Source organism: Alosa sapidissima, chromosome 22 (assembly GCF_018492685.1).
Source record: "Alosa sapidissima isolate fAloSap1 chromosome 22, fAloSap1.pri, whole genome shotgun sequence".
NCBI classification, from domain to species: Eukaryota; Metazoa; Chordata; class Actinopteri; order Clupeiformes; family Clupeidae; genus Alosa; species Alosa sapidissima.
In genome coordinates, this window is record NC_055978.1 from 24,196,354 (window position 1) to 24,222,466 (window position 26,113).

General features: G+C 42.9%; 1 protein-coding gene across 11 annotated transcripts in view; it reads left to right on the forward strand.

Annotated features, from left to right (window-relative positions):
• Nucleotides 1–241: 241 nt before the first annotated feature.
• atp2b1a (ATPase plasma membrane Ca2+ transporting 1a) overlaps nucleotides 242–26,113 on the forward strand; it is a 45,659-nt gene continuing 19,787 nt past the window's right edge. For 2 of the 11 annotated variants that reach the window (XM_042078149.1, XM_042078151.1), the window contains exons 1-8: nucleotides 818–943; nucleotides 7,565–8,135; nucleotides 15,918–16,115; nucleotides 16,319–16,576; nucleotides 16,897–17,022; nucleotides 18,606–18,764; nucleotides 25,624–25,779; nucleotides 25,887–26,101. In XM_042078149.1, the coding sequence (XP_041934083.1) occupies nucleotides 7,940–8,135; nucleotides 15,918–16,115; nucleotides 16,319–16,576; nucleotides 16,897–17,022; nucleotides 18,606–18,764; nucleotides 25,624–25,779; nucleotides 25,887–26,101 (1,308 nt within the window). In that variant the 5' untranslated portion in view covers nucleotides 818–943; nucleotides 7,565–7,939. Of the gene's footprint in view, nucleotides 388–809; nucleotides 944–4,990; nucleotides 5,023–7,564; nucleotides 8,136–15,917; nucleotides 16,116–16,318; nucleotides 16,577–16,896; nucleotides 17,023–18,605; nucleotides 18,765–21,862; nucleotides 21,902–25,623; nucleotides 25,780–25,886; nucleotides 26,102–26,113 lie in introns of those variants that run through there. The other 9 variants (XM_042078145.1, XM_042078147.1, XM_042078148.1 and 6 more) reach the window with 9 other exon arrangements.

Genomic DNA, 26,113 nt, shown 5'->3' on the forward strand with positions numbered 1-26,113 from the left:
AGTATTGTCATGCAAACTGAGGCTTCCCATTAACTTAACCGAGATTATTTTAAAAAATATAATCAATGCTTGACTCGCAGAGATAGAACAAGAAAATCTCCATACAGGCGATTGATTTGTGAGTTCAGCCAATCATGAGCCAAACTGAAGACAGACAGATGCTCCCCTCCAATCTTCGCAGATTTTCCCACCTACTACACAGCGTCCCTTGGGACATGTGATTCACGTCAGGGGGACGGACTCCAGCCTCGTAACGTGAATCACATGTCGTTTTGTAGGGGGCGGGATTTCTGTGCAGATTGGTGGAGGGAGTCTGTCTTTGCAGAGCGAGAGAGGTAGGGAGACGAACGAGAGTGAGGGGGTTTCAGGGCACCATTCGAGAGCGGAGTGAGTATTGTTCTTCAACATTTTTTGCCTGAATATTTTTTGCATTTGCCATGTTGAAACTCCAGTGTCTCTGTGCTTAACCACCACCTTGCGTAAAGCACCATCTCATTCTGATATCAAATTATTTTGTGTTCACCACATCGGACGTCAGCAACCCTACGTTAACGTTAGCCAACTTGGCTAACGTTAGTTAATTGCCGCTAGTTCGTATTTCTTTGGCAGCTAAGACGGGCAGGCAAGAAGGTGTGCCTTCCTTTCATATCCAGCTGTAGTGAATGGATTATCATTTCAAGGTAAAACCATCCACAGAATTGTGTTCACTCACTACGACGAGCTGCATTGGACATTAACATTAGAGTTTGGTGCACAATGGAAAGTTGCTGGTTGGCTTATGAATATTTTCAAATGTGTTCCACTGCACGCGTTTCAGTTCTGGAAGAGCTTCTTTAGCCTATCTGACTGGAGGTTGGCGTTGCTCGTGGAAGGGGAGAAGAAAGTCTGTGGAAGACATATCAACTAGTTAGCAAACGCTAAAACCTGCGTTATAGAACAAAATGTGAGTATACATGTCTTGTCAGGAGACTCCGAACACCGTAAGATCGAAGAAGTAATATAGCACCAAACGAAATGTAAAATAATGCCATTGAAAATTAAACATTAGCGATAACGTTAGCTCGAGACGCTAGGCAACCTCAACGTTACGTTTTTCTTGAGCCAGCATGCCATTAACGTTAACGTTAACCAACTGTCTGGAGATAGATATGACTGGACCTCTGTCCACACATTTCAAATATAATTTCACCTTAATCTTGAATTGTATGTATGATAGTAAACATAACCTGTGGTTGTCAAACTTAAACGATTGGCAATAGCTTAACGTCATTATTTTTCAATAGCAACAGTTCTGAATTAACGTTACATTAACGTTACCGTTAGCAAGAGTGACCGTAGAACAAGTTACGGTAAAATTACTAAGTTAACGTTAATCGACGCAGACAAGTGTGTAACGTTATCCTGTCAACTGATTGCTTCGTTGGGCGTTGTAAGAAAATGTTCTTGCTAAGATAATGTCAGTCAGCAATGAATGTAAGTGAGAAGTGGACGTTAACATGTTTATGTAATGACAGCTTCTTTACAAGCTCCTGACTGTCTTGAAACACCTCAATTCTGATTCATCACTTTTTGTACAGTCAACGTTATTGTTATTTTTAAAAGTTTAACCCCATCGGCATATCGTGACGTTATATCCAGGTGGTGGTAACGTTAACTTTTGTTAGCTTGTCAGTCAATCCATACTTAACGTTAACTTATCAGTTCAACCCAAGCCAACATTATCAATCAGGCTAGCTGCTAAACAAAAAACGTTTTGTTGCTTCCTGTTGTATCCATTTAATAATCCATAGTAATCAGTTCGTAACGTTATTACGTTATTTGTCCGCCGACTTGTTGGGTAAGTTAACTTGATGTCAATCTTGGATAACGGTCTTGTAAATGCGAATCAAACTAACGCTAGCGTTAGATAACTTAAGGTTAACGTTGGTGAGAACGTTATTGTGATTTCACGTCAACGTTACTCACCACTGCAGTATTTCAGGTCACTAATCTGACTATGGGGAAGACTTAACACTTGATCTGTTGGTGTCTATCTAATGAACTCTTCAGGACAATCCATTCACAGAAAGACACAATTTCTGCCCGCCGATTTAACGTTACTTACCATTATATGCACATAATGAAACCATAACGCTGTAACGATATGGCTGAATGGTATAATTTAATAAATGGGAACCAATTGTCATAGTTGGCTAAAAGACTGTCCAGTCACTAGTTCATCGATGTACATTTGACTGTTTTCTGAAGGCGTTGAACATGTAACGTTAGTCCAGCACATCCCTTAAGCACTAATCGGAGTAGTCAATAGCCAGAGTTTTCCCGAATAACGTTTCTGTGTCAGATAACCAAATAATCCGTATTTACCTGTAAGTAACTGTAAAAAAAGACATATTTTAATTTTTACCTAATTAACAGCGATGCGGTTCTTGACTCCATGAATTTATACAAAGTGTGCAATCAGTCCATTAAAGCTTGGTGCAGTCATTTTAGTGTCTGAGTGTCAGACAACTATCAGCTTCTACCGATAGTATACAGACAGAAGCATGCAGCCCCTTGTTGGAATAAGTTGTGACATTTTAGTGTCTGTGTATGGGTTATGAGGTTGCATTGTGCTTCACTAGGTAGATGCTTGAGAGAAAATGTAATGTATAAGTAAATTCAGACGTAGGTTTAATGATTTACTTTATCCATGAAATCAAGTAACCTTTGACTGTGAAATACATTTCTGAGGCCTTTGGACTACTGTTGGAACTCTACCAGTTTAGAGGAGGCTTTTTTTCTGCTTTGCTATACATTATGGAGAATAGTCTTGATGTGTGGTGTCCTGCAATTATGATTTTTGCTTTCCTAATGTTCAGATATCGAATGCTATTATTTATTTTGGTTGCTGGTTATTTATTTTCAGTATGCAATAGTGGGCTCTTACTGTGTAAGAGTGGAAGGCATAACATGCAGCCCAGTAAGTTCCTCAAAGGCATAATACGGAAAATTTGTAACTGAGCCTCCATGCAGTTGTACTGATTTATGTAAGAGGTAGCAGAGTTTTTGTCACATTAATCTGAGGTGACATTCAACCCCATATTGGCTATCATGGTAAGCTAAATATAGTCTGCTGTACTATCAAGTACATTGTAATATGGTCATTTACTGCATATAGAGTGTTTTTCCATCTCATTCAATTTATATTAAGGTTTAAGAAAAAGTTAGGTCTATTAAAACCTAAATCAGATGTTGCCTTCAGCTAGGCATTGTTTATGCTATTGTTTTTATTTATCTGAAGAGAAGTAGGCTAGATCACTTTAAAATAAAGTAACAGAAAGAAGATATTCTTTTGCAGACTGAAGCTGGACTATATACATAATGGACCAGCCTTTGCAAATTGTCATGGCACAGATTTGTGGGACTTATCTGCAGTTCTATTTGACTCAATTACATATCCACATACCACATATGGAGTTACATTTATAAGACTCTTACACACTGAGCTATGTCTAGTTTTGTATTATGATTCTCTTTGTTGTTGATAGTGCTAGATGCACTCCTTTTCTGAGACGAAATAGACACTAATGTCGCTTGGAACAGTGTGCGATGAATTGTAAATGATCATCGGTGGGAGGTCATGCATTAACTGCACAAAGAGAATAGAGGGGGCAAAAGACAAACTTGGCCTCCCATGACAAAAGATCCCCAAGGTCCTCATCTTCAAAGACCCCTCTTCAAAGATAAGGTTATTCTTTGGAATTTGACTTGGCACATGAAATCATTGGACTTACCAGTGGGACTCACACAAACACATCTCTATAGGATTAATTTCCATTTACTTTTCTCTCTTCATCCCCTGAAGTCAAGAGGTTATTTTTGCTTCTAATTTTGCGGAACTAGTATATGACTATGTAGCAAAGTGAAAAGCTATTCTCCTTTTTTAAGCCCTTGTCCCGGATTGAAGTACTCTAGAGAGGCAAGTGGTACGACGTGTGTGAGCCGACGTGTGGTGTTGAGAGTTGGCAGGCTAGCTAGGGTAGAAGTGCCCGGCCACCAGTGTGAAGTGAGGGTCTGAGAGCACTGAGCTGTGCATAGCAGTGTTTGGCTGCTTTGTATCCTTCACAATTACATGCCCTGACCCACTTCATCCGTACCCGGCAGAGGGGAGGGGGAGAGGAGAAGAGGAGGGGGCAGACTGGGGGCCGCTAAAAATATACCCAACCCCTGGCAGGCCGCTCCTGAGTGGAGGGATCCCTGGAATTGCTGTCCTTGACTATCCACAACAGGATTGGCACATACAGTAAAGGGGAGGGGGTTTTACCCAGCAAGATGACAGTGCCAATGCATACGAATAATGAAACTAAGTTGACGTTCAGGGCATAAAAAAACATCACTTGTATGGATAATGGAGTATTTTTTCAGCCAGTGATTTATGTTGTTTAGACTTGTCCCAAAGAACAGGCTCACTTTAATTTACTGGCTAAATTCTGTTGATATCATAGGTCTTTGTTTTGAGAGCCTGAACTAGAGTTCTATGCAGTTTTTCAACCTCTACACCAGGCCTGTTTCCTGTTGCTTGCTCCTGCATGGAAAGGGTTAAATCGCCTCCTGTCGTTAGTCAAGCAGACCATGCCAGCTGTTAGTCCAGAGATCCAATCACAATGATTTTCCACTGTTGTGACATGTGACCTGCGCTGCAACCCGAAACTGTCACTGCGCAGCAAATGTTGGCACTTCCCTCATCTTGGCATTGCGGCTGCTGTGCCGGGGAGTGGGGGGGTCTGGGATGCATGGACTGGCTAATGGAGTCGGCTGAGCCCCTTTTGTCTTGCAGCCAGCTAGCCAGCTAGCTTCCTTCAATGCTCCTTGCACACCACCTTTGCAATTTTGACTTTAAATCCCATGTATTTGTTCAATAGGAAAATAATATAAAGACCCCTTAAAATATTCCTGTTTATTTAAGGTTTTACTATCTTTTTTTGCCTGTTCTTTTTGTTGTTGTTTCCAGACCGAGGCCATAGAATGAGTCACAGTGGAAAGGTTTGTAAGGGTTTTATACACGAGTTTCACTTCTGTCTGTTTGTGTGTTGAAGTCAAGGACATGTCTTTGTAAGTGTAGGAACTGTGTATTCTATGGTGGTTGGAGAGACATTGTGAACGGTTAAATTGTAAGCCTGAAACATAATTTATATATTTATACAATTTATATATTTATACATTTGATTTGACTGGAGCTTGACAGTTCTAGGTTTCAAAACAAAATGAAATTAAGTTTTGTGTATTCTTCATTTACTGTCTGTGGGTAAAAGACACTACCCAGCTGGTGGTGTCATGTTAACATTTCCAGTGCAAGAACTGTGTCCTGTCTGCACTGGGTCAGTCCTGGAGGGAGCCATTATGCTGTCAAACACACACACACACACAAACGCACACACACAGAGTGACACACACACACACACATAGAGTGACACGCACATCTGTGTGACTTATCCACACAAAATCATCTGAAACAGTCGTCTCATTCATTCCCCTTTCCCTAACTGTACCCTTACACAAGTCCTCAGTGACACACTCCACTTTCCGTCTCCATATTCATGGTCAATCGACGTGACATGTCTTATATGAAGAATCCACTAGAGCCTGCGTCATTTGAAATGAATGGGTCTGTGCATGCTACATACAATGGACTTTGATGCAGCCATTTTCGTTATGAGGACTAATGCAAATGTGGCACTGGATCTCACAGTGTAAAAGGTTAAAATAGATGGCTGTCCTAAGGGCCTAAGGCAATGAATGAGTTGCCTTCCAGAGAAGTGGTCCTGTTGACCATGTTGATGAAAGCTGCAAGTTTAGTTTTTCCTCAATGGAAGTGGCTACACCAAAGGCGAGAGTGGTATGCATATTTGAAAAAAAAATTGATCAGGCTTCCAAAACTATTTTTACGCTCCAGCTACGCAAACAAAACACTTCAGTTGTGTGCCTGGTGTTGCCCAGCTGTTAGGGTCTCTGTCTTTTGCTATTGCTCTGAACAAGTTCAATTGAAGAGGATGTAACGTCAGCTTAACGTTAGCTAGCTGGCATCTTTGTACTAAAAATTGAGTGATTTCAAATGCATCATTTCAAACTGAGCTCAAGAAATGATCACCAATCATGCTTCCAAATGGAAGGCATCGCCTGAATGGTTGATGTTCCTGTAAAAAAGGGTTGGATGGAAACCCATTTAGTGACTTCTATAAGTTATAGAAAGATTATTTTCTACCAGAGATACTGAGATACTGCGATGTATGCCGGGCCTTGACTTCTAACTTAAAGGAGAAATCAATCGGTTTTACCTAGCTCGAGTTGCTACAGCCAGCAGCTACATTTACATGACCATAGAGTATAGCGCTGTAGCTGCGTTGCTGCATTAGCTGCTGGCTGTAGGAACTCGAGCTAGGTAAAACCGATAGTACTTGATGACCTTGAGAAGCGGAGATCTATGTGAAAACTCGCCGGATTTCTCCTTTAAGTTAGAAGTCAAGGCCTGGAATACATAGCAATATCCCAGTATCTCTGGTAGAACAGAATCTTTCTATATAGGTTAAGGTTGCGGACAAGAAACTAGAAGGGAGTAACCGATTACAAACCTAAACCAAGCCAAGTTCCAAACTGATGTGGTCTTGTGTAGTTTTTATTGATTTACCCTCATGAGCCTCATGAGCATGTTTATTAAAAAAAATAATACATGTGTGTTTTTCCCATCATTTCCCCTTCCCTTTTAAAATCCAGCCATGTTCGAGAGTGTGGATAGAATAGTGCACAATGTGCCTCTTAGGACCTGTTGTGGAGTGGACGGCTGCCCTTTCTCCACCTGTTAGCTGCTCTCTCTCGCTTGACAGTTCCAACGCCCACCCATTTGTATGGTAGTATAGTCCACCCTCTTTTCTCTAGAGTCTAGACCTGGAGAATCTTTCTGGTCCTTTTTTGCAGTTGTCTGGCTTGGTTTTGTTGTTAGCCCCCCCCCCCCCACCAGTCCATTACTGTAAGCGAGTCAGCATTTCATATGGTAGCTGTGCTAGCTTGAGAGAGCATGGAGACCTCAGTTCAGAGTGCCAGGCTGGCTCTGTGGCTCCTCTCAGGGCATGCCTCACATGCATAAGAGTCAAGATGGCAGAGTGGTTCCCACGCTACTCCTCAAATAAGCCTAGGCCCCCTCACTGCCCCAGCCCCCCTCACTCACAAACACTAGATAGGGGGTAGCATATCATATTGAACCCCCGCCAGTGACCTGGGGGTTCCTTTCATTCTATTTTAAGAAAGTAGTGTCAAGCTCTCTTGTTTTATTTGTTTTTGAAGACATAAACGTAGGTTTTCCTCTTTTTTTCTTTGGCTACGTTTTCTTTCAACAGGTATTTTCTCCCTTGCAAGTATTAGTGAGAACCAGAGCATGATGTATTATGTACTGTCACACTGAATAACCCTCTCACCTCTCTCTCTCTCTCTCTCTCTCTCTCTCTCTCTCTCTCTCTCTCTCTCTCTCTCTCTCTCTCTCTCTCTCTCTCTCTCTCTCTCTCTCTCTCTCTCTCTCTCTCTCTCTCTCTAGCAGGTCTCTGAGGGCTTTGTTCTCTGGATCTGTGACTCGCTGCTGGATAGGCATGAGCAACTAGGCATGCGGCGCTCCAAGGGAAATGGCTTCTGAACTGCCCACGTCTCGGTGCCCGCTGCATGGCCTCCTCCTGTGAACAGGGACTGCACAAACATTTATGGGATCTACTTACCTCCCCTCACTAAGGATTTAAAACTCCCCTCCCTTTTTTTCCCCTTGGCCCCCCTCCCCCATTTTTTTAATTTTCCTGTCCCTGCCCCTTCTTGTCCAGTCCTTTTGATCTCTGTACTGTCCCACGCGGAAGAAGGACACGGGGACGACTTTTCCCAGCCACGTACGCTTGAAGCGGGGCGGCCAGCCTAGGAAGGCCTGATGGCGAACAACTCGTACAGTGGGGTGAAGAGCCCCCGAGCGCAGGCTAACCACGATGGTGGGGACTTTGGAGTCACGCTCAAGGACCTGCGCTCGCTCATGGAACTGCGGGGGACTGAGGGTCTTACCAAAATCCAGGAAAACTACGGCGACGTTAACGGACTCTGCACCAGATTGAAATCATCACCTATAGAGGGTAGATATTCCTATGTCATGTTGTGTCCTGGCAGACCTTTGAAACATATCTGTACGAGGTACAGGGTTGTCTAAAGAGAGGTTATACCGAGAGTCTATGCTGGCATTTGCACTGTCCTGTAGGATCGCCAGAAGCAGAAGTGGTTAGCTGCTCGGGTCCATATCACTGCTTACATGACTAGCCACACTTCCAGAGCTGAGGATGCAGTTTAGAGTGGTTACTCACACTTGCTATCCACACACTTGCCATTAGGGGTGTAAAGATTAACCGATACGTATCGGTATCGGTTTTTAACGTGTAAGATAAATAAAACTGAAATATACCGGTCGCTATATCGATTTACTTGTTACGAATCGGTTCACAACCTTTTCTGCTCCCTCAGACTCTCATTTACGCAATTTGCAAGCAGTGCGTTCATCCCACTTCCTGTTTTGAAGCTACACGTGGCACGGATTTGTGGGTAATGCAGTTCGTTTTTGGCTACATTCATTGCTCAAAGTTGTCAAAGGACCTCATTACCCATACATCTACTGCAACTTAAGCACGTGACAACTCGCACTCGGTCGTTTGTTTGACAATTTTTACTCTTTTTGTTTTTCAATGTCCAGCGCGAAATTAAACACTTACTATAGCATAAGCATTCCTAAACAGCAATGATGGTCTGTAGAGTAGCCTTACGTTTGATGAAGGGATTTCCTTAATGTTAAAGAATAATTTGGCCCTTGCTGCTAAAACGATGCACAAATTATTATTATTTTGTTGATATTCACTCAGACTTTTTTATGTTGTATTTGGCTGCTGTGTTTGACTGAAATGTAGACTATTCTTTTTTCATTTCAATACAGTATATGATACAAACCTCAGTTTAGATAATCATATTCACACATTTTTTTTGCCTAATTGATAATATAAAATTAATGTGCACCTTGAGCAAATGATAAAAAATCTTTCAGAATGCTTTTCATTCTTGAACTGCACCAAATTGCATCGAATCGAATCGTACTAAATCGTTTTTTATGAACATGTATCTTTTCTTGTATCGAATCGTGCCCATGTATCTAGATGCGAATCGTATTGTCTTTTACATGAGATTCACACCCCTACTTTCCATCCAACATTCGGTTCTATGGATGCCTGTGTAGGGTAGGGGTGTGATGATACACTCAGCCCACGATATTGGGTTCACGAGAACGAGACTATATTTTAACGCTTTTTAAAAAAAAAAAAAAAAAAAACTTAAATGATGAAATGACTGGAACAATAGCCTATATGGACTGAAAGTCACAGAATGCAAAATGATTCAGGTGTACGGTATTTGAAGTTTTAACTAGTGACATTTCTTTCCAAGTACGAGTATTTACATTTGTTTACTTGCTGATGGGCCTACTGATATTTCTACAAAAATAATGTTTAGACTAGCATAAAAATGCAATGAATTGGAACACTTTTTTACTAAAATTAAATAATAATGAGTAAATAATAATAAAATAATGAGTATCAAATAAAATATGTAATAGCAACTAAAATTAAATAATAATGAGTATCAAATAAAATATGTAATAGCAGGCTATTTCAAACCATGTCTCTCTCTCTCTCGTTATCTCTCCCTAGTCAGTAAAATCAGACAAGTTGCCATAAGACTGTGAGTAGACCCTTGTGAAAGTGGTGTAGCTCCTTTAAGAATGTGGACTCCCTCCACAGAGTTTTGTTTACTTTTCCCTCCAACACGGATCCATAAATCTTGCTAACTTTATGTTTTTGAAGTCAGCTGAGCAAGACTGAAATAAGCATAGTGGCAGTACATGGAAGCAATAGTGCCAGTTATGTGCACTGTGTTATGCTGTGTTTTAGGGGAAACAGTGTAATTGAGTGATATTGTTTCCAGCAGATACATAAAAATGGTGCTACACAAAAAAAAAAGTGGCTGGGCAATCTTCTATGCTAATTTCGTCAGACTTGTCAGTCATGCTGGCTACAGCTAGCTACTCCAAGTGACTCCACGAAATCGATTTTTACCTTGACAACAAATATTGTGACATTTTAGTATCGTGAGATCTAGTGGATTGTTGATGAGTTGAGGTAGACTTTGTTTTTATGACTGTGGTGTTGACCTGGGGGTCGTTTCTAGAAAAGTTAGCAACGACGTTGCTCAACCACCATGGTACGACGCAACTTGCGACCAAACAACGACACTGTTACACCTGTTTCCAGAAAGCATCGTACCTGTGTCGCAATTCGCTACCTCCGACGTTCGAACACCATAGTTCCAACAACGTTGTTGATGATGCAGCGATACATATCATTGGTGGAAACAGTGGCAACGTGTAATACCCCACCCCCTAGAAATGTTCTGTCACGGCCTATGTCGGCATGTTTCTAATCTAAACCGAGTGATTAATGCTGGTATTGTCATTGCCATCAGCCAAAACCTAAACCTAAACCTATTGCAAGCATATAAAACAGTTAACTTAAGCAGACCAATATGAGTCATTATTTGTGTTAAATATCTAGGTGTTGGAAAAAATATATAGCCTGGACAAATATCTGGGTATCCCATAGCTTATCAACTGTCTCGTGGCTTAACGGCAGCGCGTTGGTGCACTGCGCGCTCGGCCGGAGTTCGCATCCTATCTCTTCTTTTCATCTCTGAGTAAGAGTAGGCCTACGAGACACAACAATAGGTTTTGACCATACATATTTATGTATATAGTTACTCTACATCGAGAGACCATAGGTACAATACATCAGTCAAAAACAATTGAATCTACGTGTCACACTAGTTCACCTGCAGGTAGCGAGAAACAAGAGGAAAATCGAACCTACAACGTTGGGATAATAAGTCATCTGCTTTAGCCACTACACCATTTGTCATTGCTGATGCAAGGTCTGTGAAGATTATAATACTAAATGCAAGGCAATACTTGAATTAACATAAATAGCAAGAATGAGCCAAGTAGGGGAGTCAGTGTCTTAATCAAAATTAAGCTACAGGATAGATCAATCATTGAGTCACGAGATAAACATCCACTTCGCAAATTTTGGTTAGGCGGTTGTGATTTTTGGTTAGGCGCTCCGGACACCAACAGGAACTACCAATGAACGACACAAGTGCGACTGCCTAGGGGCAGTAGTTCAAACGACCAAACTTTGCGTCCTTGTTTGCGATTGAGAGTTCGAACTACCCTTTCTAGAAACGCCAAATCCAAGAACGATGGAGCGTACTACCAAGGTTGCGACGCAAGTTAGCAAACGATGCTTTCTAGAAACGACCACCTGGTCGTTAGTGTGCACTCTGGCTGTGCTTTAGATGAATCCTTGTGTTAGTATGGGGGAGGGGGGGTCTTTTCCCCAGTGGCTGCAGTGCCTGAGGAGGGGTGCTGGGGTTGTTGGCAAGGTAAGGGAGGTGTGGTGGGGTTTGGAGTGATGCGTCAGTGACTGCCAGGGGGCCTTGGTGGAGAGGCTCCTAGCAGCTTTATTGCCTCCGCATAGACATTCAGGCATAATCACCGGCGTGACCTTGATTGAACTCGTTTGGGGAGGGGGGGTGGGGGCTTGATCTCAGATTAAAACAGCACCACGTCCACAGCAATTCCGCTGCTCTCTCCTTCTGTCCCCTGTGGTGAGGAATGTGAATAGACACATTGTCTGTAGCTATTTTTTTGTTTTTTCCCCCACTGCATTGTGAAGTATTAAGGAGGGGGGGGGGGGGGGTTGTAATAGTTGTAAACTATACATGAGCATAGTGTCAGATGTACAGTGTACAATGGCTGAACTCATCAGTCCAGGCAAAAGCCTGCAGGTTATTATTGGATATGAGTTTGTATGCTCTGATGCTATGCAAAATGCTTGCTGTGTTCTTTACACACTCGCTTTGTAGCCAGAACTGCACAGAGGAGACCGTGTGGTGCTCATACCTCAGGCATGGAAACAGCTCAGCTCCTGTGTCGGGTGTCAATTCCTGTCCCGTCCTGCCCTTACACGTCTTTTTATTGTCTGCTGGTAAGAGAGGCTCACTACGTTCCATGGATGTCTGCAATCCCAGTGCAAATGACTGCACAAATGGTGGGTGGGTTGGGGGGTAACACACCACCGCAAGTATGATTTCAGAAGACTGGCTCATGCCAAGGGGGCTGTGAGTTGGCTATGTTTGTGTCCTTGTGCTGGTTCCTCCACGAGAGACTCCCGCCAGAGTCACTCACCACTGTCATATCGGGGTGGCACACAGTGATAAGGCTGTAATGGAGTCCTGGCGGGTTCCCTCTGCTCGTAACAATAACCCCCTGGCCGGTGGCCTCGCAGTTATGACATGTTTTATAGTTCTAATCAGCTCATTCAGCTTTGGCATAGGAAATTAAGCAGTCATTCAAGATTACCACAGCTTTGACAATTGAAAAGGGATTTCTAATTAGTAAGTAGGCCCTTTCTCCATTCTAAACCAAATCCTTCCCTAATCTTTTCAATCACTTCCAGTGCAAAGAATTAGTAGCAGCGCTTGGGGTGTGACTGGTGGGGGGGGTCTGCTGCTGGTGCTACATATACTTGCTAGTCTTAGTCCCCCTCACTGTCTTCGGTGAAAGTATTAGGCATAGTGTGACAATTGCACAGACTCTCTCTGTCTTGCCCTGGTGCTCTCCCTGTCCAGTTTTTTCTGTCTCTCTCTCTCTCTCTCTCTCTCTCTTCCCCCCTGAATTTGAGAAGAAAGAGAACAACAGTGTACCTGTTGTTAACTAATCTCTCCCTGCACTCCATAGTAGCAGGCTCAGACAGCATAAGGCTGGGCTAGGAACTGCAGAATCCTCTGCGCTTCTCCCCCGCGCTCCCTGTGCTTCATTATGCCGACCTGTTCTCTGCAGTGGCCGTCTCAACCACCTCCTCTGCGTGTGTGTGTGTGTGTGTGTGTGTGTGTGTGTGTGTGTGTGTGTGTGTGTACCCAATCCGAATGTGGTGTAGTACTAGCAGAAGGACTCGGCATGTCTGGGGCTGGTGCACCTGGGATTGGTGCCAAACGTAGACTGACCGCTATGAGATGCAGAAAAGCTCCCGCATCCCCATTTTTTTTTTTTTTTGGAGTCCCATTGCTCTTAGGTGTCCAGTCAAGAGCTAGTGAATCATCTGGCTGCATGAATTTAGCCATTGTGTCCAGGGGGAGGCTGTTGGCCTAGTGAAGGTGGCTCGTTGTCTAAGTTGTTCCCAGCTGATGGCGAATGTTCAATCCGCAAATGCAAATAATTGAGTTGACCCTTTTTGATAAAAGGGTGAGCTACGTGGAAGGGAGACAGTGGTGTTGGGGGATGGGGTGTGTGAGAAATTAAATGGGTATTAGCTGTCAACATGTTTTCATTGGATGTGGTGAGAATCAAAGCAAACAGTGTGGGCCGTTGTGGCAGGAGAAAGCGGAGCCCTCCAATGGAGCTGTCATCCCTGAGTCATCGGCGCCTCATCTCACACAGGACACACACAGCCTCTAATCCGCTGTGTGACACACACACACACACACACACACACACTCACACACTGTCACACTAGTCTACGAGTGAGCGCACACACACACATGCTCACTCTTGCTTCATGCATAGTTATATATACACACACACACATAGTTGCACCAGTGTACACATGTGCTCTCACTTTCACTTTCGTGTGTGATTGCACACACGTTCAACACTGAAACTGCAAGGGTTTCAGAGGGAGAGACTAAAAACACTTCAGAAAAAAACACATGGTCACTGACCAAGCACAGAGGATCAGCTTTGCTCGTGAAAGGGGAGGGATAAAAAATCTGAGCGTCCTGTTAGGCTCGAGAACAAACAGTGCAGGCGACGCGAGGAGGAAGCCGCCACTCAGCACTTATCAGCTGGCGCGAGTCCGTCTGGATTAATGGGGCCTAATCAAATGTCACGCCTGTTGGCGCTCTCTGCCTGCTTGTTTTTCACTAACACAGTCTGGTGATAGTTTTTTATTATATTTCTGTTTTTTTTTCCCCCTGTTTTGTTTGCAAGTCACCCTGCAACACAAGTAGTGGTTAGTGGGCAGACAGTGTTGGTGCCTATTTAGCCTGTGGTTTGTTGTGCCATAGAGCGCTGTTTCTGGGCTGGACACGGTGGGGGATAGTTGGGGAGGAGGGTTTGGGGGGGGAACAGTCGGTGGTGTCAGGCGCACCCCGATCACAGCTCCCTTGGGCTATCCCTGGACTGGCCTTTGGACAGCTGAATGGCACTCTGCCCTGTCCCCTCTGCGGTCTGTCGCTGGTGCTGCTGACTGGATGTGATGTCTGTTACGTGTTGTGCTGAGGCATCACAGTGTGTGTGTGTGTGTGTGTGTGTGTGTGTGTGTGTGTGTGTGTGTGAAAATGTATGTTGGCAGGAGACCAGTTGCTCCTGCTGACCAAGCTTCAGTGCTTCTCACATCAGCCAGGCCAACTCAACAATGGACCTTTGAACCGAAGGCCAAACTGACTTGTCATATCCCCTCATGATGAGGTATAGTACAGTAGCATACCTCAGATGGTAGCTGACTGAAATGTAGTCAGACTTATGTAACCTATCAGTCTGATTAAAATTGATTAATTAATTATTTATTTTTAGAAAATGTATCCTTCATTTAATATTATTTGCTCTAAAAGGAGTGAGTCTATGATGAGAACTTATTAGCTTTCATTCATTGTTATTACTTGAAGACCTAGAGTCAGCTTTGAGTTGCAGTTCAAGCCGCCAGTGCTTGTGGGTTAGCTTATTTTCCATTCAGCCTATTTTTTTCATCATCTTTATTTAGGCCTTGTTTCTCTGTGGCCTGTTTGTTCCTCTTCTGTGGGGAATTATGCATAGCAACAGTACAGACTCTTTTGAATGGAGGCACCAGTCATTTGAATGAAGCTGTTGTGCACTGCATTGCACAGCCGTGACTGTGTTCATGAATAAAAATGTCTGTCTCTGTCTCTGTGTGTGTCTGTGTGCAGACAATACCCTTTAATGCCGCTTTCCCCCACCTCTCCTCTCCCCCATTGTTCCACACTGTCTTGTGTGTTCATAATTCACCTGGTCAGTAGTCACAGCAGAGGAAAGCCACATTGTTCCTGTGGCCTCACCGCTGCATTGACCAGTGACAGAGGAGAGGAAGGATATGCATTGTCCCTGCCTGCTTAGCGAGCCACCGGCCCTGGCCAGAACTGCTGATTCTGGTGGAGGCTTGTTGTTTTTGGGAACCCTTTTTTGCATAACGCACCAGTGACCTTTTTGGTTCTTTCCTCGCTCGACAGCACACTATATCTCGCTTGCCGCTTGCCATGGAGCAGGAGGGTATTTGTTGCCGCCTGATGTAGTTGTCATCTACTGAGACACCAAGAGAGCCAATTTAGTCTAACTAGAAGTAAGGGCCTGTTTATTGGCTTCTGTTGTGAAAGGCTTAACTACACTTTGTCTTTCATCCAGTGACTGCTGACTGTGCTACCCACTGCTCTCTAATAATGAAGTAATAGGAGTCCGCGTATTCATGCTCCCAGCTCTGACATAACCCTAGTACAGCAGAGATTGTATGAAGTAGTAGCGTGGGCCTGGTGATGTCTGTCAACATCTTTGGAGTTGTGTGGATTAGGTAGGGGCTTGAGCAGCCATAAGGTGGGATTGGACCTTTTCAAAAGGTCCTTTGGAATCAAAGGTCAATCAGCAGACTGTGTTAGGCTGGAATGTGTCTATGTTTGTTAGAGCTCTGTACCATCATTTGACATCATAGTAACATTTGTTTTCTCTCTGCTCCCCCAACCCCCTTTCCCTGCCCCCCACACAGGTTTAAGTGGGCAGCCTGCAGACGTTGAGAAAAGACAAACAACGTTTGGACAGAACTATATACCTCCAAAGAAGGCAAAAACATTTTTGCAATTAGTTTGGGAAGCATTACAAGATGTGACGTTGATTATCTTAGAAGTGGCAGCCATAGTTTCATTAGGCCTTTCATTTTATAGACCTCCTGAGGCCGAACATGTAGGTAAGCACTTGAAACTTCCCTGACACCCTTTCTGCTTCTCTGTACAGTTCTGTTTTGTTTTTTGCTTTTTTTGTTAATCATCAGGCACACTCACTCTATGATTACACATGAATGATTACGACATGTACTAAATGATTAAGTGTGTTAAAAGTGTGTAATGGATACAGAGGTTTTATATTTTGATCTTGACTGTGTGTGTGCAGACTGCGGTAGAGCAGCCGGTGGCGTGGAGGATGAAGGCGAGGCAGAAGCTGGTTGGATTGAGGGTGCTGCCATTCTGCTGTCGGTGGTCTGCGTGGTGCTAGTGACTGCCTTCAATGACTGGAGCAAAGAGAAGCAGTTCCGTGGCCTCCAGAGCCGCATTGAACAAGAACAGAAGTTCACCGTGGTACGGGGTGGACAGGTCATCCAGATCCCAGTGGCCGATATAGTGGTCGGGGATATAGCACAAATCAAATATGGTGAGAGCCACTATGTGTTCAGAGTATCTACTATCTTCAGAGATTTGCATTATTACCTTTTATTTTATTACCATGACTGAATAATGAATGAATTATACTCCCTTGTTGATGTGCACATGAACAGCTGGGATCATCACACATTTGCTTTTATTTTACTAAGAAGTTTCAGAGAGATATTGTTTCTTGTACTTTACATAGATTTTTCTGCTGGCCAAACCCTAGGATGTATTGCCACATTAGCATATTTTTGCATCTCTCAATGTGCTTTGTTTTAGTCAGGAGTGACTGTTGTAAACGTGTTGTAAATGCATGCTTTCCAGGTGACCTTCTCCCTGCTGATGGCGTCCTCATCCAAGGGAATGATCTGAAGATCGACGAGAGCTCGCTGACGGGCGAGTCCGACCACGTGAAGAAGACACAAGAGAAAGACCCCATGCTGCTGTCAGGTATCCTGTCACCATTCTACCACCCATCCCCAACTCCCCAACTCCCCAACTTCATTTGCTAAACAAAACAGTTAGCAGGCATTAGAGTGGCCTTGGCTGACTGACTACAGGAGTCCTAACTGGACACTCACCATCCTGCTTAGGATTATAAGGCTTCACAAAACCCCAAGCCTCTCTTCTGCAGTGATGATGATGTTGCTGCTGCAGCACCACAGATCCCAGAGCCAGGGGTTGCTGTTCTGTTTACTTTTCGCCCCTGCAACTGTGGTCCTTGTTGGCCACTAATCCCATTTTATGAAACAAGTTGATCCTGTGTGCTGAAATGGTCTCTCTCACCCCCCCAAACACACACACACACACACACACACACACACAAAATCTCCACTGAGTGCGGTTGTGAATTCACCTAATAGGCCTAATAGTTTGATGTTCTTGAAGTTATTAATTGTTCACCAGTTATTTCAGTTAACATTATATTTTCCATGTGTCACTGATGGTTAAAGTTTTCATAACTAAAAGGCACTCAGGGAGCCAGGGAGCTTCCATGGCCAAATGCAGCCATTAACAACGAATCGGAAAGTGGACTTACCTAGGCTAAATTTTGAGCTGCTTAGTGAGGAGTGTTCAATTTTGTTTTTCTTTGGAGCATATAGATCATTCTTCTTGATTATTAGTGCAAGAACAAATAATATGGTTCCAGGCGGAGATTGCGCACCTATAACTTTAGTTAGGATAATGTAATCATTGCATCCTCACAGATGGCCGAAAGACACCGCCATCTGAAAGAAACTGAGTGCATGTGCAAGTGAAATTCTTTAAAAGCAATCAGTAATTTGCATTAGTCAGCAGGTAATAATTGAACATTGAATGTATTTAAAGGGAAAAAAAAACATGTAGGGTATTGTGAGTTACCCTGCGGTAGCCTGAAACACTGAAAACAGCAAATGTCCATAAGCCTCTATCTGCTGTAGCCTATATTCAGGTGAATTATTAGGCTCAAACAGATTGTTGACATTATAGAACTACTGTAAAAGATTACGTTTGCACTTTCAGGAACACATTGAATCAAATTTAGATAGGTATCTGACATTAAAGATGAGTCGCTATCCAAAATGTACCTTGCGTGTATGGCTATGTCTGTTTTTGGCTGCATGCCTGAAGGCCGACGTGAGCATTTTTTTTTTTGTCTGCTCAAGGTGCTACTCAAAAAATGTCTTCAAGGTTGGCAGGTCTGCTCTCCCATTATCTATGATGATCCCAGCAAGGAGGTCAAATTAAATGTGTGTGTACAATCACGGCAATATAGAAGATTGTAGCTTTTTGAAGGTTGGGTGATTACTACCTGCACAAATGTAATAAATATGCAATGATGACAAATGGTCAATATAGAATCCTGGAGGATTGGGTATGGGTGCAGGTTAGAAACGATAGCCTATATATAATAAGTTGATAATGTTGTCAAATCTGAAAGGATGAAGCAGTATTACAAAGAGCAATGTGGTCTGAGGTGTGTGTGTGTGTGTGTGTGTGTGTGTGTGAGAGAGAGAGAGAGAAACTAACTCTGGCCTCTATATCCTCTACAGGAACCCATGTCATGGAGGGCTCTGGGAAAATGCTGGTCACTGCCGTGGGAGTCAACTCCCAAACTGGAATAATCTTCACTTTACTGGGTGCTTCAGAAGACGACGACGATGAAGAAGAGGAGAAGAAGAAGAAAGAGGAGAAGAAGAAGGACAAGAAAAGTAGGTCACCCAATGTTTTACTCCCCTTGGCCTCTCTGGCTGCCAGTTTGCTCATTTCCTCCTGAATGGAAGTTTTCTGCGGGCAGTTTCTTGTGACACATCTTGGTGTTTTCATTTGTGCCAAAGACTTTGAGTCAGAGTCAGGTGGGGCTAGGCAGGCAGAGATACCTGTACACACACACACACACACACACACAGTTGGGCACAGAGCAATGATAGGGGACCCTGTGTTAGGAAGTGAATAAGCCATGGAGGAAATTAATCTTTCATTAACCTTACTAGTGCAGTGCCCGTTCAAACATGCCATTCCTGAAGAAAACCCATAGCCCAATTACATGCCCACAGGTATGCCTGCTTTAAAACAGGATGATGGGGAAACATCATTCCAGCTAAGCATTCAATAATGAATACTGAATATCATAATATATTAGCCTATAATTAATGTGGCCTCTAATACATGTGTAAAAAATTTAGGCATGACTGCATGTGACTTTTCTACAGATCAGAATGACATAAGCCTAACAACTGTTTTGAGTTGAGGCTAAATGTGTATTAAGCTTACTGAATAACTTCCTAATGCTATTCGAAGCATCAGTTTATTGCACTTACTTTTATTTTGAGTGGTCACTACATACCCGTGTTTGATGGCGTGATAAGTGACGTCGCTCAGTCTGCAACTAACGTTAGCTATGTGGCATTAACCTATCGCTTGTTTCAATTTGGGACCTTGCAGTCGGAATTGTCGTTTGTTTAGTCAAAGTCTCAAGTCCAAAGTAGCCTGGGCTATTCGAAGTGTCAGCTAAGCCACGTACTTTTATTTTGAGTGGTCACTACATACCCGTGTTTGTTGGCGTGTTGTTGCAAAATCCGCGTAATAATTTTATGCAAGCAAACTGCATACAGGGAGTCTTTATTGTTGAGGTCAGACATGATAATCATCTTGCATCTTAACCCACAAGTGGTTCCCAAGTAATCCGTTTTTTAAATTGCGACTGACTATCATCAAAGTGAGACCTAGCTAGCAACTGTCAGTACACAATCCATGGGGTGGAGCTCCCCTGAAACTGGTCCCCTTGGAAACAGTGCAGTGCAGCGATAAACGTCCTACGTAAATAAGCATATTTTTGAAATATGCATTCAAAAATCTTCAAAATCGAGAGTGCACACCTTTGTGCCACGCGCGAGCCACATACGAAATCTTAGGTCAGTCTGACAAACGGTCAGCGAGATATGCGTGTTTAACCCAATGAATTGCCACTTCCAATTATGATGCGCAATAATTCCCTGGTAGCCCCCAGATGCGTGCACGAGACAAATGTTAAAAAACAACAACAGAAAACCGTCAACCGGTAAATGAAGAAGAAGTAGCACTACGTCTGGTGAGAGATGGAGAGGAAGATTGCACTTTACACAAGTTGGACTGAACCATTTGCCCTTTTCATTTATTTTATTTTCTTTATTATTTTCTTGAGTGCACTCACATTTTGTTTTGGGTTGGGTTTTATTGTGTTTAATTTATAGTATATAATAATATTGGATAATAAATATAAGACAAGATATTAGGTAATATAGTATAAGGTTAGGATAATATATTAATAGTATTTTAAAAAGGAAAATACAATTATACGTAGATATTAAATAGAACAAAAATATAAAGTAGTACATGGATATATAAATACAATAAATAGAATATTAGAATAGAACATATAAAATAGCATAATAGAATAGTAAACAGATATAACATAATACATCTCCTCTTTTAATATTGATATTGAAATAACTTAAACTGAATTGAATGACTTTGACCTGTGAAATAAACTATATATTTTTATTATAAACTTTATCCACAAGTGCGTGTGTTGTCTTTGGGGTGAGTACTAGAATCTGGTCTAGTAAAAACCTACACCAATCTCCACTGAACCTAGACTATAGACTGTCCCTGCACAAGTATAGGCCATTACCCTGTCGTGCAGGTTACACGTGCCACAGACACACACACACAGACACACAGACGCTTCTTGCTTTATAGATAGATGTGTATTTTTTTATTTTTTTTTTCCTTTTCACAGATTCAGCTCAGACATTAACTGAGTTGTTATGCAGCCTTGAGTTAAACTTGAATGGTGCATTGTTGAATCAAATATAAAGCAAAGTATGAAAGATTTGCCTCTTATTTTTTGACAAATGTCATGCTGAGTGTTAATAATGTCATAAAATGAAGGCCTCATAAAAATGGAGCTTTAATCAGAACGGACGCTTCTAAAAGTACAGCAAATGCGACTTAAAGATTCTGTGGGTAACATCTGAAGAAAACCATCACACTTGGTTACATTCAGTTTAAATGTCTTGCGATCACCCTCTTTAGTTGATGGCTCATGAAAATGTCTACAGAAATGTCAGGCAATGCCCTTGTGCCTGTCCTACGCATATAGCCTCCTATGCTGTCTCCTACTCTGGTTCCACTGTCTCGCTACTTTCTATCGATGTTTTTGATGATGCTGTTGCCCATTGCACATTTGCCCAGTGAATCATAGCAGTGGTTACATATACAGTGATTCTTGCAGTGGCTCATTAGGTAGCAGCGCGGTAATGGCTCTTTATCGGCTCACTAGTAACTTGTGGCAGGAGGTCAAATTAACACCTGCAGACATTTCAGCAGGTTCCCACTCTGCACTCATTCAAGCAAGACAGCAAAAGCAGGGGGTGGATTTGTATTAGAAGTGGATGTGATCCCTCTGCGTATGTGTGTGTGTGTGTGTGTGTGTGTGTGTGTGTGTGTGTGTTTGTGTGTTGTGTATGTGTGTCATCCTTCTGCGTATGTGCGTGTGTGAGATCCCTCTGCGTATGTGTGTGTGTGTAGATCGGAGCAAGCAGTAGCGATAGATTTGCATGTCCGAGCTGCCGAAGAGCCCACATTTGTTTGTTTGCATGCTCATAACAATTCCGGGGATCGTCTCTCACTCTTATTAAATCAAAGGGAACATTTACATAATTGGAAATGTGTTTAGACGCTCGCTGCCTGGCGCTCTCTTGCATAATGGTGGCTAATGGCTAAGTTACTGAGTGGACTCTCTCCCCCTTTACCTCCTTCTCTACAGACAAAAAGCAGGATGGCTCGGTTGAAAACCGAAAGAAAGGTAAGTGGCCCTGTTGACACGCTGGCTAAACGAGCTCTTGATTAGCCCTGCTTGCCCTCTCATGTGGCGCATCCTGTACTTAAAGCCATCTCTTTAACCCGTTAGCACTATTGGATTTTCATTAAAGCTGGCCAGGTGAAGTGCTATAGGCTCTAATAGGCTGTGCGTGTGTGTGCGGAGAGTATAAGAGGGGTAGTGTGGGAACATGCACGCATGTAGGCTACTTCATTGTGGGTGTGTCTGTGTTTGCCAGCTGGATAATTTGTTTCATGCATGTGTTAGTGTGTCATTAGCGCTGTGTGGTACGAGTGCTAGCGTCCGTGTGCTTTCCCCCATGCTGTGCAGGGATAGGCAGGTGCTGCTGAATCCAGTTATGGCGATTAGCACCCAGCAGATTTTAAAGCTCTCCGAGCATCCTGAGGGAGAGAGCAGCTGCCCACCCAGGTCTAGTGCCAGCTCCCAACGCAATGCCCAAGTCACACAGGCACACTTCTGTAGCCTACTACTCTGTGTGTTTGTGTGTCTGAACAAAAAACTCACTTCACCAAAAGTGTTCCCCAGTCCCCCTTGGCGGCAAATTGCGCCAAGAAGAGAGTTTAATTCTTCTCAGTAGTTGAAGCCATTTGTGCCACCCCACCCCACCCCCTCTAAAACACGCACACAAAATCAGTACACACTCTTCAGACATGGTTTGGCTTGACCCCTATGCTGTTTTTGCTACTACAGTGTGAGATCAGTCTTGTCATGTGACTTTGTGTTGTATATGGGGGATTTGGCTGTGTGTGTGTGTGTGTGTGTGTGTGTGTGTGTGTGTGTGTGTGTGTGTGTTTTGGAAGGCTGGCTGGCAGTAATGATTTTTCCACATTGACGGATGGTGTGGGCATCAGTTTTTTGGCCTCAGCAAAGAGGGCTTTGTGTCTCCAAGGTTACTTGGTTTGATGCATATGTGTGTGTATGTGTGTTTGGACAGACTGAGTTGAGCTGGAAGAGAGACGAACATAGCTTTGGAGGAATTTAAATGGTGTCTGCCTGGCCAGTGTAGAAAGCCACAGCCCGAACCGCCAGCAGAGTGTAGACTGGAGTAATTAAATTTCCACCTCACTTAATTACATTTTTCGCTCAGTGAAATATACTTAATTAGTTTAACATTCCTCGAGTCCTGGGGAAAATGGGTCTTCGTTCTCTCCGTTTGTGAGGGGGAAGATGGTGACGGGGGCTGAAAAGATTTGCCAGCGGTTGTGTCCTCATGGCCTGTTCTGACCCTACACACATTAGCCGCAAACCCACTGCCGAGTCGGGGCGAGATGAGGCTAATTCAAGTTTACAGGCATTAATGCTGTTTGCCTCCCCATTATTAGGCTGATAACCTGTCAATATTGTCCTAAATCCCACCCACAATGCTGCCTCTATGGCAATGTCATGCCCAAATGAAGCGAGGAGGTTCAAGCATCATACCGGCTGCTATCAAAATATGAAAGTTTTACACTAATAAGCAAATAAAGCATTCTTATCAGCATAGACTCCTACTCCTTTATACTGTTTAAGTTAAATGTGGATCTGATAAAAACAACTAGTTCACTAAAATGTATTTAGTGACTGTAACATTAGCACAATGTTTTGTACCATAAGTACCATGGCTAGCTCATTTTGTGATTGTAATCTTAAAATGCCCTAGTAGTAGTAGAATAGACAATTCATAGCTCTTATGTAGTGCCCACCTAATTTTGGTTGCTCTCAGTAACACTGTATTAACCCAAATATTAAGCAGAGCTTAAGCTTTCCTGGGCTGACCATTTTATTGGGTAATTGCAATGCTAGCAATGTAGTCTTTGGCATAAGTTTAATGACTACTTATCTTGTTCTGTCACTGAATCACCCTTACCTGACTTGGTTAATCCAGCCTTCTACCTTGACATTGCCTCAAGTACCACTAGGCGAGGTTGGCCGAAGGGTGAGGCGAGAGTCCCGGGACTCAAAAGTCAAGACTTTTCTTTGTTAGGTTAACATTGAATCACAATTACATAATTCCAAGTAGCCTGTATTAACGTTTTTCATGTGACGTATTCTAGGTTCTATAGCTTTGTTTACATCCACCTGGTAGGCAAGGGACAAGTTGAACCCATTGAACATTGTTGTCTGCAGCTGCCTCTCAGTAGGCTACATCTCTGTATTTCAGCAATGTCAACATTTCAGGCATCAATAAAGGTGATGATGAAACGTTATCCCATTGTTCAATATTTGATAGCCTGTCACAGGAACGTTATTTCGCTAAAATCGCCCTGATTTGGTGCATTGATCTATATCGATAACGTTATGGGAGAACCTGCATGTAGCCTAATGGTAGCCTAACTTTTTTTCTCTGTTCAAAACTCTGTTTACACGAAGACGATAGACTTTCTTAGAAGCTGTGACATTTGGCCAGAAAGGAACATGTCTTCCCTCTGAAAGTTGACACAAAATCAAACAATATTTGATCATTTAACTTCAACTGAACAGCGACAGGTTTTGGTTGGCAGACTCGGCAGACGTTAAAACGGTAGCCTACAGTTATAGCCAGCGTCAGTCAGCATCATGTAACATTAATGCTGTTAAAGTCATGAATCCTGTAACATATTATAACATATAACAGCGATGGCTTATTTGAAGACGGTCTGCATGGATATATAACCACCCAGAAAAACTCAGAATGTGAGTGATAAAATTCATTAATTGTATGAAACTTTTTATTAGTTATCCATTGCAGCATCGGCTATATTGGGCTGTTATGCTAGCTCAGCCTTTAAATATGCTGTTATTTTGGTCATGTGGACTTGATTAAACGGGTAAAGAGAATTCATAAACTGCTTATTTCTTACATGACTGAAGCAGTAACGTTAGCCTAGGTTCAACAGTGGTGTTTGAGGTTGCTGTGTTAAGTTGTTGTGTGTGTGTGATTGCTAAACAATTCATAGGATCAAATCAGTTTATTTTGACATACGGGAGTACCTGTAGGCTGTAGCACATAAGCCCATTCTGTTTTCATTTGTTAGCATTTGTTATGATTAAACACTCATGATAACTTGAAATAGAAGGACAGAAGATAGGTGATTGATGTCCACAAGCACGAATTTCACTAGACAAATTAGAACAAACTGTTCCAGTAAAAATATTCTTGCCATGTTTAAAATGCTGCACTTTTTCCCTTCATAGCCTATCTCTGGCAATTCATTTTTGGATGACTGTAGATAGTTGTATTTTAGCCTACGTCTTCGTAGACAGTAGCCTATAGGCTACACCATTAGGCCATCTTGAGAATAAAAGACTTCACAGCTGCTAACGATCATCCTCCACAACCATGAGGATAGGTAGGCTAAACGGTCGTTCGTCGCCTTTTTGCTTCTTATTGTGAAACCAACTGTTAGGCCCTACACAAGTGTTCGGCATCCCGGTCAATATTTGATATTAAAATTTTGATATTCAATTTTGAAGCTATTTGTAACTGTGTAGCCTATGCAACCTGACTGTTGTAGGCTTGCCTACCACTCTGCAGTGCCTTGCCTACCATTCTTGCCTACCACTTTAGTTGTAAATAAACGGTGATGTAACATTAGAACGGAGGTGCAAAACCTTAATAAACAGTCCGATAAGCTATTAAATGCTACAGCTTCACAGAGATAGGAGATGAGAGAAGGTGGGTGTGTGTGTGTACCTTTGGGTAATAGCCTAGATACTGTCTGTTTCAGCCAAAGCCCAGGATGGAGCAGCCATGGAAATGCAGCCACTCAACAGTGATGAAGGAGCTGATGCTGAGGAGAAGAAGAAAAGCAATCTGCCAAAGAAGGAGAAATCTGTTCTCCAGGGGAAGTTGACCAAACTAGCTGTCCAGATCGGCAAAGCTGGTAAAACCCATTGATTTTGGACACTCCCATCCTTTTCATTAATGTGTAAAATAATAGCAGTTGTATGGTGATGAATTAGAGTTTGTGGATGTATTTGTTCTATCCAGGCCTTTTGATGTCGGCCATCACAGTTGTCATCCTGGTGGTTCTCTTCGCCATCGACACGTTCTGGGTGCAGGGCTTGCCGTGGGTTAAGGAGTGCACTCCCATCTACATCCAGTTCTTCGTCAAGTTCTTCATCATTGGCGTCACCGTGCTGGTAGTGGCTGTTCCTGAAGGCCTACCCCTGGCAGTCACCATCTCGCTGGCTTACTCAGTTAAAGTAAGAGCCTCT